Genomic DNA, 14,389 nt, shown 5'->3' with positions numbered 1-14,389 from the left:
TAAATCAAAAATATTGCGACATTTTAACAAGCTATCTCCCCCTGAATAGATGGGCAAGAGCACCAATTATGTTTAGTTCGCCCCCTCCCCACGAACTGCACCAGATCTTTAAATCCCCTTTAAAATCTAATATGTCATTCAGAGTGCTTTGGACTTTGGACAAAGCAACAACAGTCAAACAAAAGTGCAATGAATGCGAGAAGAAACACAAATAAAGTGCAAATAGTTTACTTGACATTTTCATATCAACTCTCTTCGTCATTGCCGTAGCATAGCATGTATCAATATACTGACCTGTAAAGAAGCACCCTGCGTATGGAATCAAAATCCTCAAAATTATTAGAGAACGACCTGGACGTTCCCCTATCTGTAGCAATATTAAACATCATCTATGTTTCATGGTTTAACGGATAGGGTGAGTTCAGCACAGATCATCAAGGCTTTCCGATAAAACATTTCCACTCCGGACAAAAAGTCATGGCTCACGGCTTGGGATGAATAGTGCCGTTTTGGACCAGTCGTCTGCCAGCAGGCGTTTTCTACATGTTTAAATGCAGTTTACATGTTTAAATCCTATGTCTTGGTCCGGTGGTGAATGTAGAATCCTTTCCCTAGTCCGAAAGAAAACCTAATGCTGCTGTCGATCCTAACAAAAATTCGAAACTTCTCCTCACGATTTCTCACGTCAATCACTGAGTCAAGGATACGCAGTTCGCCTGCGGATGCGTTTGAAAACGAAAAGAAATCCGCCCTGAATACTTCTCCAGACTCCAGTCCGTAAGCGAGCGCAGGGCAACACATGCACGAGTTGAACCGCTTCTGGTCTAGCGGGTGTACTTGGCAGGTGGCGTAAAATGCCGCCTCTTTTGCTCAATAGATCAAATCAAATCCAATAGTATTAGTCACATGCGTCGATTACAACCTTACAGTGAAATGCTTACTTACAAGCCCCTAAACAACAAGGCAGTTTAAAAAATACGAATAAGAATAAGAAATTAAAGGAACAAGTAATTAAAGAGCAGCAGTAATATAACAATAGCGTACAGAGCCAATGGAGGTTAGTGTTATTAATTTCCTTTGTTAATATGGACAATTTTGATCTAAATTGCTTTTGTTTTATAGAAGAGTACTGAACTGCATGGCCTCTATTGGCACATGTAAAAGTGTCCCATACAATAAGGAGATTTGCTGTACCTATGTTATGTCGAAAAAGTCAGTTATAAGTTCTTCTCTCCAAGTTATATATAAGTTGTCATGACGTAGGCTTTGATTACATTTCCACTATCCTCGCCCACGTGGAAATTCTGTAAGAGTAATATATATGCCAATTATGTGATGATCTGACCGCATTCTGTCCCCTGTCAACCCCTTTTTAAGTTTTGGTGCCAGAGACAATGACATAAGAAAGTAATCAAGACGACCAGCATGATTAAGCCCCCGCCATGTATATCTCACTAGGTCAGGGTATTTGAGTCTCCATATATCCACTAACTCCAATATATCCAAGACATTCATGATTTCCTTAAGTGCCTGAGGGTGACAGTTTGTAGTGTTATTTCCTTTACGATCCATTGAGGTATTTAAAACCGTATTAAAACCCCCCACCATAATAATAGAGTCTAGTGTTGCTTGTAGAGTTGATACATTCTTACATATATTTTCAAAGAAGCTTGGATCATCATTATTTGGATCATATAGGTAAATAAACCATATCTGTTTATTGCCCAATAACATATTTAAAATAATCCATCTTCCTTGCTGATCTATTCAGCCAATTTGCACATTTGGATCAACATTACTGTTAACTAATATCATCTCCCCTTTTGAATTTCTTTGCCCATGTTCAAAATATATTTTGCCCCCCCCCAGTCCTTTTTCCACAAAACTTCATCTAAAATTGTTGAATGAGTTTCCTGTAAACAATAGATATTATATTCCTTCTCTTTTAGCCAGGTAAATACTGATCGTCTTTTCTTATTATCTGCTAAGCCATTACAATTATAACTGTGTGTTCTTATTTCACCACTTACCATAATGAGACACAAGTTTAAACTCTATTTATCAAAATATATGTTTGTAAACGTACCATTAAATAGTAACATGATGATTGAGTGTCTGTATACTGTAGCTGTACCATGATATTTGCATTGCTACTAAGTAAACCTCCAATTGGTCCCAGCTATTCCACCCGCTAAAAGCCCTACTCATCCTGAGTTGGGTTGTCATCCCAATGCCCGACAGACCACCCCCAAACCCCCAGATCCCATAGCCACGGAGAGTCCGGGATCCGTCCTTCGAAAAGAGCACATATTCCCCCCCACAGAAAAGAAGCAGATCAACCACCCAATGCATGTCATCGGCAAACTTAATGATGTTGTTGGAGTTGTGCCTGGCCGTGCAGTCTTGAGTGAACAGGGAGTACAGGAGGGGACTGAGCACTCACTCCTGAGGGGCCCCTGTGTTGAGGATCAGCATGGTGGACTTGTTGTTACCTACCCTTACCACCTGGGGACAGCCCGTCAGGAAGTTCAGGATCCAGTTGCAGAGGGAGGTGTTTAGTCCCAGGGTTCTTAGCTTATTGATGAGCTTTGAGGGCACTATGGTGTTGAACGCTGAGCTGTAGTCAGTGAATAGCATTCTCACATATGTGTTCCTTTTGTCCAGGTGGGAAAGGGCTGTGTGAAGTGCAATAGAGATTGCATCATCTGTGGATTTGTTAGGGCGGTATGCAAATTGGAGTGCATCTAGGGTTTATGGGATAATGGTGTTGATGTGAGCCATGACCAGCCTTTCAAAGCACTTCAGGGCTACAGACGTGAGTTCTACGGGTCAGTTGTCATTTAGGCAGGTTACCTTACTGTTCTTGGGCACAGGGACTATGGAGGTCTACTTAAAACATGTTGATATTACAGACTCGGACAGGGAGAGGTTGAAAATGTCAGTGAAGACACTTGCCAGTTGGTCATCGCATGCTCGCAGTACAGGTCCTGGTAATCCGTCTGGCCCTGCGGCCAAGTGAATGTTGACCGGTTTAGAGGTCTAACTCACATCGGCTGCAAAAAAACATCCAAACGGATGGCACTGTGATAGACTTCATCCAATTTACTGAATAGAGTGTTGGAGGCTATTTTGTAAATGACATCGCCGAAGTCAAGGATCGATAGGATAGTCCGTTTTATGGGGGTATGTTTGGCAGCATGAGTGAAGGATGCTTTAATTTTGGATTGAAGATGCTTAATGTGAGTGTGGAAGGAGAGTTTACAGTCTAACCAGACACATCTCTGTGTAGCTACGAATATACTATACAAGCTTTGTTGTAGGATTTACACCTTATTTGAGTCTCATATATTTTGTAAAAAAAAAAATATATATATATTTTTGACTTTCTCAAATATACAAGGCTACCCTAACTCCTCTGATCATACTTCCTCCATATCCCCAGAGAAGACATGGAACGTCATCAAAAGCAGTGATCAGAAGAATTAACTCTTCAACCTCTGCCCGCTTGGCGCTCAGAAAAGAGTATCAAATCTCATCATCATGGATAGCGAGACCATTCAATTTATAAACACAATTCCCAAGTACAAAACTATAGAAAAGATCCCTGAAAATATAGTATTACTGTATAAACTCTTTTGCACCAGCTCTTGTACCACGAGCATACTCTTTTCAGTCATGGTGACAACACCAACTCTGAGCAGTACACATAGAGTAAGACACTGAAAAAAACGTTTTGTTATTTTTCCTCCGAAAAAACATCAAAATTACTCACTACATTAAGGATAAAAGTCACATTTTTCAAATAACCACAACGCACAATACGCACAATAGGTTCAATGGTTACTGAGCACTGTTGACAATGCTGGTAGTCAGCATGGTCGTTAGGTCCTTGTTGGGAGTGAATCAAAATGTGGCTCGGATGGCTCAGTCATAAGGTTGCTGCATACTTCAAAATGAATATCCTTAACCAATAGTACTTTTTCATAAAGAGATGGGGTAATTACATTTGAAGTTTGTTAGCGAAAAGCATGAGCTCACACTGAGGTGATAGTTGCCTAGTTAAAAAAAAAAGCAGGTGTATGTATGTATATTAAACGTGTCCGGCTTGAAACGGGAGATGTTCTTCTTCTTTGGTATCATGGCGTTCGTAGATTTGTTTGCGCATGCTGCCATGTACTTTGCGGGAGCGTGTGGTCGACCACGTTACCAAAGAGTTTATAACCCCAGAGGCGCAACATCGCAAGACTTCTGGTAACGCTTGCGAACTGACCAAACTGAAATGGCCAGGATTTAGAGTTTGAGAAGTCAATGAAAGAAGTGAAAAGTTATTCCTTAGTTGTTATTTTTTTCGAAATCTAAATGCACAATTTAGATTAGAGCCAATGTCATAAGGAGGTGAACACATTTTTACTCCAATCTCGTGAAAGTGTGAAACTGATACGTTTTCATTTTTGTCAAGTACTATTTTATATCGAAGAAGTGCCGTTGATTTGACAACTGCACACGCGCAGTTCAGCGTGAGACTAACGTTAGCCCGGAGATTAGCTTGTCAGCAATGGCGAAAAATCATTCTGTCCGTCAACATATCAATTTCTCTCAGAGATTATCAACATAATTTTCCTAGACTTTATATGGAAAAATAAACAACACAAATTTAAGAAGTATGTAATATCAAACTAAAGACTTGATGGTGGGCTTGAAGTACTAGATTTAATTGATATCAACAATACAATTAAAGAAAATTGGATAACAAGACGTATGCTTAGCTCTAAATCTATATGGTACTTAATTCCCTGTCACATTTTCATGAATTTCTGTGGTCTTCAATTTTTTGTGGAAGTGCAACTATTCTCCATTAAAATTACCCATCAAACTGTCCAAATTTAATGTACAGCCCTTTTAGTCTGGCAACTATGTTATGTCCACAACTTCTCCCTACACAAAGCCCTTCTGTGGAACAACAAAGACATTGTTGTTGAAAACAAGTCTTTGGTGTTCCCTAAGTGGTTTGAAAGAAATATTATATTTGTGCTTGATTTATTTGATAAAGAATGGAATATACTCTCTTATAGAAAGTTCTTACAAACATAGAACTTCCCAATGCGTTAGAAATGATGTAATACTATAAGCAAAAAAATACCTTCAGGATTTATTCAATTAATTAAATCTCATTTGTGTTTGGAGAACATGTCAAGATAGATGCACAATTTATGTTGGAAGGTTTCCCCCTGCTGGATAAGAAATGTAATAATACATTCTTATTAAGATACATATTTAACTCCAAGAACAAGAACTCTCCTAGAGGGACATTCTTCTTGGAATGCATATGTACTGAAATTGAATGGAAGGAACAAAGCTTGGTTTCTCCCTCCCAAATTTGGTATATCAAATAAAGTAAAATAAATTAACTTTAACTTTAACTTGCACAAAATACACTCTTGCAATAACTTGTTGTCTTGGATGACATATGCCTTTTCTGTGATAAAGAAGGGAAATTCTTATTGTAACTCATTTTTTTACGAGTGTGACTCTGTGAAGTTATTTTGGAGCGAGTTAAATAGTTAATTTTTTTATTTATTTAATAAGACCCTTGTATTTACAGTGAAAGATGTAATATGTTATTATTCAAATGAAAACAAAACAACTGAATTAGTTGTGAATTTCTTTATTCTCTCTGGTAAATGTTGTATACACAAAAACAAATAGTTGAAATCTGTCCCCAAATGCAATATATTTTTACTTGAAATCCAATATTTAATAAAATCTCTAGAATTAGTCAATAACAAAACAAAAAAACACTATTCTTACAACTCTATCACAGGTTTATACAATTGTAACCCCTGACCTTATTTTATTATAGGGACTTTAACTTTTGAAACTCAATTCATGTGTAGTGATTTTTATTGTATTTTTTTACTTTGTTATTTGATGTTTCTTTAGAGAAAATATACATCTAGTGCTGTCCTATGTTTTTTTTGTTATTGTATTGTAATAAAACAATAAAATAAAGGTCGCCTACAAGTATGATCGGGGACTTCTATTGCAGAAGCCGTTTTAACCTATCTTCATACTGTACTGTCTTTGAAGTTACATTTTGTGATATTTCAGATACCTCCTGTGTCTGTCAAAATTGTCAGACTGCAACAAAACTTCACAAAATTAGCTATATAGTAAGTCAAATGTACTCAATGTTTGAAATGCAACTGTTTGACTGGCATCATCAGTGTTGGGGAAGGTACTCTGAAAATATAGTTTTCACACGGGAAGAAGTTAAGCTAAACTAAAGCTAACCTTATGAAAAATATAGTTTACTTAACTAAAGTTACTTTGAAAAAGAAGTTCACTACATTCAAACTACTTGGTGATAAATTATCATATCTATCTGAAATGTCATAAGATAGATGTGACTATTTTCAAATCCACATTAAGAAAATATGCACATTTTCCCACCAGTAGTGGGTTTCCACCAAATTGACTTGTTGCGGATTCAAATCGAATACTGTGCACACAAAATGTACTTTTTCGCTTAAGGTTTCATATACCAAACAAAAATGGAAAGTTCAAAGTGTTTCCATCGCATTTTCAACCCTACTGATAGTTTTGTCACAATTGTCTTTGCTTTTAAGTAACAGATGTACCTACTCTGATCTTGACAAGTGTGCTCTAGCCAACAGCCCACAGATACAGCGGGTAGGCTAGTCTACATGATGACATTAAAGATAAGATAATATTTGTATTTGTCAAATGGCAGTCAAGCATCGATCATCATGTCACCAGACCCTCAATATTTATTGGAAAGGAGCATCAAGCTCATCACCGTGCACTTTCACCACCCTGTGAAGTTCATCATAATTGATTTATTCTGTATCCTAATAAACTGCATGGTTTCCCGAGGGGTAGTGGGAGGACCACACGCCACATCATTGCATGACTCCAAGATGATGGTTACAGTGCATTCAGAAATTTTTCACACCCATTGACTTTTTCCACATTTTGATGTGTTACAACATGAATTTAAAATGGTTTAAATAGAGATTTGTTTTGTCACTTGCCTACACACAATAACCCATAATATCAAAGTGGAATTATGTTTTTAGAAATGTTTACAAATTAATTTAAAATTAAAATCTCAAATGTCTTGAGTCAATTCAACCCCTTTGTTAGGGCAAGCCTCTAAGTTCAGGAGTAAAAATGTAATAAGTTGCATGGACTCACTCTATGTGCAATAATAGTGTTTGACAATATTTTTGAATCACTACTTCATCTCTGTACCCCACACATACAATTATCTGTATTAGAGATGAATAGAGATGAATGTACTTTGGTGTGAAAAGTGCAAATCAATCCCAAAACAACAGCAAAGGACCTTGTGAAGATGCTGGAGGAAACGAGTACAAAAGTATATATATCCACAGTAAAACGAGTCCTGTATCGACATAACCTGAAAGGCCGCTCAGCAAACGTCTCCAAAACCGGCATAAAAAAGCCAGACTATGGTTTGCAACTGCAAATGGGGACAAAGATCGTACGTTTTGTAGAAATGTCCTCTGGTCTGATGAAACAAAAATAGAACTGTTTGGCCATAATGACCATAGTTCTATTTGTAGGGAAAAGGGGGAGGCTTGCAAGCAGAAGAACACCATCCCAACCGTGAAGCACGGGGGTGGCAGCATCATGTTGTGGGGGTGCTTTGCTGCAGGAGGGTCTGGTGCACTTCACAAAATAGATGGCAACATGAGGAGGAAAATTATTTGGATATATTGAAGCAACATCTCAAGACATCAGTCAGGAAGTTAAAGCTTGTTCACAATTGGGTCTTCCAAATGGACAATGACTCCAAGCATACTTCCAAAGTTGTGGCACAATGGCTTAAGGACAACAAAGTCAAGGTATTGGAGTGGCCATCACAAAGCCCTAACCTCAATCCTATAGAAAATTTGTGGGCAGAACTGAAAAGGTGTGTGCGAGCAAGGAGGCCTACAAAACTGACTCAGTTACACCAGCTCTGACAGGAGGAATGGGTCAAAATTCACCCAACTTATTGTGGAAAGGTTGTGGAAGGTTACCCGAAACTTTGACCCAAGTTAAACAGTTTAAAGGCAATGATACCAAATACTAATTGAGTGTATTTAAACATCTGACCCACTGGGAATGTGATGAAAGAAATAAAAGCTGAAATAAATAATTCTCTCTACTATTTTTCTGACATTTCACATTCTTAAAATAAGGTGGTGATCTTAACTGACCTAAGACGGAATTTTTACTAGGATTAAATGTCAGGAATTGTGAAAAACTGAGTTTAAATGTATTTGGCTAACGTGTATGTAAACTTCCGACCTCAACTGTACATGCGTCCATCCTAAATCAGTTGCCGTAGAGGAAGGAAACAGTTTAGGGATTTCACCATGAGGACAATTATGACTATAAAACTGTTAGTATTGTGGAGTAACTACAATGTTGTTGATCCATCCTCAGAGTTAAAAGAAGGAAGCTTGTACAGAATATAAATATTACAAAACATACATCTTGTTTGGAGCAAATCCAATACAACACATTAGTGAATACCACTCTCCATATTGTCAAGCATAGTGGTGACTGCATCATGTTATGGGTATTCTTGTAATCGTTAAATACCGGGGAGTTCTTCGGGATTCAAAATAAAAGTAATGGAGCTAAGTACAGGCAAAATCCTAGAGAAAAACCTGGTTCAGTCTGCTTTCCACCAGACACTGGGAGATTATTTCACCTTTCAGCAGGACAATAACCTAAACACAAGGCCAAATCTACACTGGAGTTGCTTACCAACAGTGAATGTTCATGAGTGGCCGAGTTACAGTGTTGACTTAAATCTATGTGCAAATCTATGACAAGATCTGAAATTGTTTGTCTAGCAATGATCAACAACCAATTTGTGAGAGCTTGAAGAATTTTTAAAATAATAATGGCCAAATGTTGCACAATCCAGGTGTGGAAAGCTCTTAGAGATTTACCCTGAAAGAATCACAGCTGTAATCACTGCCAAAGGTAATTCTACAAAGTATTTACTCCAGGGTGTAAAAACGTATGTGTTTTTTCCCAATACATTTGCAAACATTTCTAAAAAAAGTTGTGTAGTTCCAATAATTAGCTACACTGTTACATGGCAACAACAAAAAAATAATGAACTATATTGAAAACACAATAGGGCTGTCCCGACCCACAAGAAAAATATTGGTGACCCCAAAAATATATTGGTGACTGTTCTTTCGACCAATCAATTGGGCGAAATGTTAACACTTGTATTTTTCATATATATACACATCCTAGGTGTTCTAATCAAACTATATGCATTACGCTTGTCTGATGCTTTAAGCGCACTGTTTGATGAAATAATGTAACAGCGTTCTTCGTTTGTAGAATGAGAGTCGGACCGAAATGCAGCGTAGTGGTTACTCATGTCTTTAATGAAAGGAAAAAAGCGATACATGAAATAACTATACAAATACGAAAACAACAAACGGAACGTGAAACCTATTACAGCCTATCTGGTGAAACTACACAGAGATAGGAACAATCACCCACAAAATACAAAGCGAAACCAGGCTACCTAAATACGGTTCCCAATCAGAGACAACGAGAATCACCTGACTCTGATTGAGAACCGCCTCAGGCAGCCAAGCCCATACAACACCCCTACTCAACCGCAATCCCAATAATACAAAAACCCCAATACGAAATACAACAACATAAACCCATGTCACACCCTGGTCTGACCAAATATATAACGAAAACACAAAATACAATGACCAAGGCGTGACAAATAATTAAGACATGTAAATTATTAGAGTGTCCGACCACAATGGATTTGATTGTGCCTTGCCGGGCTCAGACTGTATAAAAAGAAAAAGACAGCAAATGACTGTGTGACGAGCACCCATTGTCTCGGTCTCCACCCTGCTGCAGCGACCAACCATGTTGCTGAAGCTGCATCATAATTACAGCCATTTCTGACTGAATAGGTATTTTACCAAAATACCTCATTTGTTTAGGAAAAACATTCCCTATTCCCTCAACCCTTGCTCTCATTACGTGACATAATGTATGCATTACATACACGTGACCTCTAACATATCATAATCGCATTAATAAATTGGTTATAACAAACTCCGAACACTGTAACACACGTGACAGCAAAACGGATGCAGAGGACGTAACAAATAAAATCTAAGCGTGTGAATGGAATAAATTTGACTAGTTGTAGGAAACACTGGATATCAAGAAATAGAAGGTAAGGAGCTAAACAGGCGCTGTTAAATTACAATATAATTTGTCTGACCCTTTAGACAATGTAAACAACACTAAATAAATGATAAGGCTACTAGAGTCTGTTGTAAGTTAGATTTTGTTGTTGTTGTAAAACCTTTATTACAGCAAAAACTAAAACATGATGACATGGACGAATGAATGATTGATTGATACAGTAGCCTATAAAACTATTGAAATATAGGTAAGTCAGTTACGGTATTAAGACTAAACCGGATGCGCTCTTAGGCCTACATCTCGATGGTGGCTTTACAAGGCTGCCATACTAAGCCTAATAATGATAATGACGTTACTTCTCATTATAATGATGATAATCATAATAAAAACAATAAGAAGGAGATCAAGAAAATGGACGATTATTATTATTGTTATTATGAATATTTTTTTGTTTGTTGACAATTTGTAACAGTGTAAACAACACTAAATATATCATAAGTAATACCAGAGAGGCTGTTCTAACGAAAAAAAAGTGTAAAGCATTTATTGCAGTAAAACAAAGAATTAAAACAGCCACATTTGCAAAATTATTTATCTGACATGTGGTTGTGTGAGGCTTCGAGCTCACGGAATCTGTAGGCTATTAAACAAACACTCAAACAGGCAACAGAAGCAGGATCTGTATTATTTCTGTAAATATATATATATATATATACAATCAATCCAATAACCTCCGTTCTAAAGAGGGTTTCTGAACCAGTAGGATTAGGAAGGACAGTTGTTGGTATCGTACATTGCATGAATCGTCCACACGGTGGCAGAAGTGTCCATTTTTGTTTACCTGCTGGACAGGCAGAGGACCTCATGCAGAAATACTGGGCATGCATCCCAAATGTCACCTTGTTCCCTACACAGTGCACTACTTTTGACCAAACAAACTGTATTGGGAATAGGGTGCCAATGGTGATGCACCCAGAGAGATAACTCAAACAAACCTCTGGGATTTAGGGGCGGCAGGTAGCCGAGTGGTTAGAGCGTTGGGCCAGTAACTGAAAGATTGCTGGATTGAATCCCTGAGCTGACAAGGTAAAAACCTATTGTTCTGCACCTGAACAAGGCAGTTAACCCACTGTTCCTAGGCTGCCATTGTAAATAAGAATTTGTTCTTAACTGACTTGCCTGGTTAAATAAAATGTTGAGGTTAGGTATTGTTCAACTGTGATCTTACAGTAGGTCCCATGCTTGAGATATAGGAGTTAGTTTCCCATAACCACAGGTTTAGGATCCAATTATACCCCTAACCACTAGGGGGATGGGAAATTGATTGTACAAAACATGACATAGACAGACCAGGTGAATCCAGGTGAAAGCTATGACCCCTTATTGATGCCACTTGAGTCAATGTAGATAAAGGGGGGACACAGGTTAAATAAGGGTTTTTAAGACAATTGACACATGGCTTGTGTATGCGTGTCATTCAGAGGGTAAATAGGCAAGACAGAATATTTAAATGCCTTTGAACGGGGTATGGTTGTAGGTGCCAGGTGCACCGGTTTGAGTCTTTCAAGAACTGCAACACTGCTGTTTCTTTCACACTCAACAGTTTCCTTTATAATAATAATAATAATATATGCCATTTAGCAGACGCTTTTATCCAAAGCGACTTACAGTCATGTGTGCATACATTCTACGTATGGGTGGTCCCGGGAATCGAACCCACTACCCTGGCGTTACAAGCGCCATGCTCTACCAACTGAGCTACAGAAGGACCACATGTATCAAGATCGGTGCCTAACCAAAGGACACTCAGACAACTTGACACAACTGTGGGAAACATTGGAGTCAACATGGGCTAGCATCCCTGCGGAACACTTTTGACACCTTGTAGTGTCCATGCCCCGATGAACTGAGGCTGTTCTGAGGGCAAAAGGGGGTGTTCCTAATGTTTTGTACTCTCAGTGTATATCTGTTCCTATATCAGTGGTTAACATGCAGGGACTTCTTCTGTAAGCACATGGTGTTACTAAAAAGCCACTATGACCTACTTAGTGTAAGTTTTGGTTCAATAAATAAATGAAGAGGGTTTGCCGGATGACCGCAGTTCTATGCTTATTTTGTGAAATACTTGAAACAATACACTTGTGAGTATCTAAGATTCCTTCAAGTCTCTCAGTGCTTTTATAAACGAGCCTTGACATTGGAAAGTGTCTGATGTTTATTTTAAAAAATATATAGATTTTTTTATATCATATATTTATGCAGCTAGATTGCACATGAACTGATCATCCTGTAGTCTAGTTGCCAAACTAAGGTTGCATGAATGGAGTTTTCGTTCCTGTTACGAGTCAGTCATTTTGAAAATGTATTATTTTTACTTCCTTTCAGCATTAATCAAACCTGTATAGTCTGAAGAGACTGGAGACTGGCGCTCGGCGATTCAAGCGCGGCTGGGAATTCTATCGACAGAGCGTTCGCCCTTAGTTTAGGGATTCCCATTGTTCCTGTGGTTAGACCTTTCCCGGGACACGCTCTGGATAGTCGACCATTAGGGTCCGGGCTAATCAGGGAGTCCACCATCTCCCTGGCCACGGTGACGCAGGGGAGTCACGAGGAGAGAATCAGTCTCTTCCTCATTGACTGTCCTGCTTTTCTCGTGGTACTAGGCCTTCCCTGGTTGGCTAATCTTGACCCCACCATTTCATGGCAACAGAGGGCTCTCACGGGATGGTCGCGAAAGTGCTCAGGGAGGTGTGTAGGGGTTTCCGTTGGTGCTACCATGGTGGAAAGTCCAGACCAGGTCTCCACCGTGCTCATCCCCCCAGAATATGCCAATTTGGCTCAATTACCACCCCATCGACGGGGAGATTGTGCGATAAATCTCCTGGTAGATGTTATACTTCCCAGGAGTTACGTGTATCCTCTGTCGCAAGCGGAGACGGCGGCTATGGAGACATATGTCTCTGAATCTCCGTGTCAGGGGTACATTCGGCCCTCCATTTCACCCGCCTCCTCGAGTTACTTTTTCATGAATAAGAAGGAGGGATGTCTGCGCTCGTGCATTTACTATCCAGGTCTCAATCAAATCATGGTGAGGTACAGTTGCCCGCTACCTCTCATCGCCACGGCGATTGAGTCAATGCACGGGTGTGCTTCTTCACTAAACTGTATCTCAGGAGCGCTTACAACCTGGTGTGTATCTGGGAGGGAGACGAGTGGAAGACTGCGTTCAGTACCACCTCGGTGCATTATGAGTACCTCGTCATGCCGTACGGGTTGATGAATGCTCCATCAGTCTTCCAATCCTTTGTAGACAAGATTTTCAGGGACCTGCACGGGCAGGGTGTGATGGTGTATATTGATGACATTCTGATATACTCCACTACATGCGCCGAGCATGTGTCCTTGGTGTGCAAGGTACTTGGATGACTGTTGGAGCATGACCTGTACGTCAAGGCTGAGAAATGCCTGTTCTTCCAGCAAGCCGTCTCCTTCCTAGGATATCGCATTTCCACATCAGGGGTGGAGATGGAGAGTGACCGCATCTCAGCCGTGCGTAATTGGTAAAGGAGGTGCAGCGGTTTTTAGTGTTTGCCAATTACTACCAGAGATGTATCCTGGGTTTTGGCGAGGTGGCTGCTCCAATTACCTTACTGCTGAAGGGGGGTCCTGTACGTTTGCAGTGGTCGGTGGACAGGGCTTTTGCGCACCTAAGGGCTCTGTTTACCTCGGCTCCTGTGCTGGCCCATCTGGATCCCTCTTTGACGTTCATAGTGGAGGTAGACGCATCCAAGGCTGGGATAGGAGCCGTGCTCTCTCAGCGCTCGGGCACGCCACCGAAGCTTCGCCCCTTTGCCTTCTTCTCGAGGGTTAAAGCTTTGAAGGCGTGGAGACATTGGCTTGAGGGGGCTAAACACCCTTTCCTCGTCTGGACTGACCACCACAACCTGGAGTACATCTGGGCAGCGAGGAGACTGAATCCTCGTCAGGCAAGGTGGGGCCTGTTTTTTTTAACCCGTTTTGTGTTCACCCTGTCCTACAGACCAAGTTCTCAGAATGTTAAGGCAGACGCACTGTCCCAGCTGTATGACACAGAGGAGTGGCCCATGGATCAGACTCCTATACTCCCGGCCTCCTGCCTGGTAGCGCCGGT

At 39.9% G+C, this 14,389-nt stretch overlaps 1 protein-coding gene and 1 non-coding gene across 3 annotated transcripts in view; both read right to left on the bottom strand.

Moving 5' to 3' along the window:
- Nucleotides 1-832, bottom strand: part of intu (inturned planar cell polarity protein) — a 45,925-nt gene extending 45,093 nt beyond the window's left edge. For both annotated transcript variants that reach the window (XM_052497362.1, XM_052497363.1), the window contains exon 1: nucleotides 295-832. In XM_052497362.1, the coding sequence (XP_052353322.1) occupies nucleotides 295-389 (95 nt within the window). In that variant the 5' untranslated portion in view covers nucleotides 390-832. The remainder of the gene's footprint in view (nucleotides 1-294) is intronic.
- A 2,579-nt stretch (nucleotides 833-3,411) lies between these two features.
- Nucleotides 3,412-3,620, bottom strand: LOC118369356 (small nucleolar RNA U3). Its single transcript, XR_004822594.1, has one exon. It is a non-coding gene; the product is annotated as a small nucleolar RNA U3 (small nucleolar RNA).
- Between the last annotated feature and the right edge of the window lie 10,769 nt (nucleotides 3,621-14,389).

Source organism: Oncorhynchus keta, chromosome 35 (genome assembly GCF_023373465.1).
Source record: "Oncorhynchus keta strain PuntledgeMale-10-30-2019 chromosome 35, Oket_V2, whole genome shotgun sequence".
NCBI lineage: Eukaryota > Metazoa > Chordata > Actinopteri > Salmoniformes > Salmonidae > Oncorhynchus > Oncorhynchus keta.
This window is presented reverse-complemented; position numbering and strand designations above follow the sequence as displayed.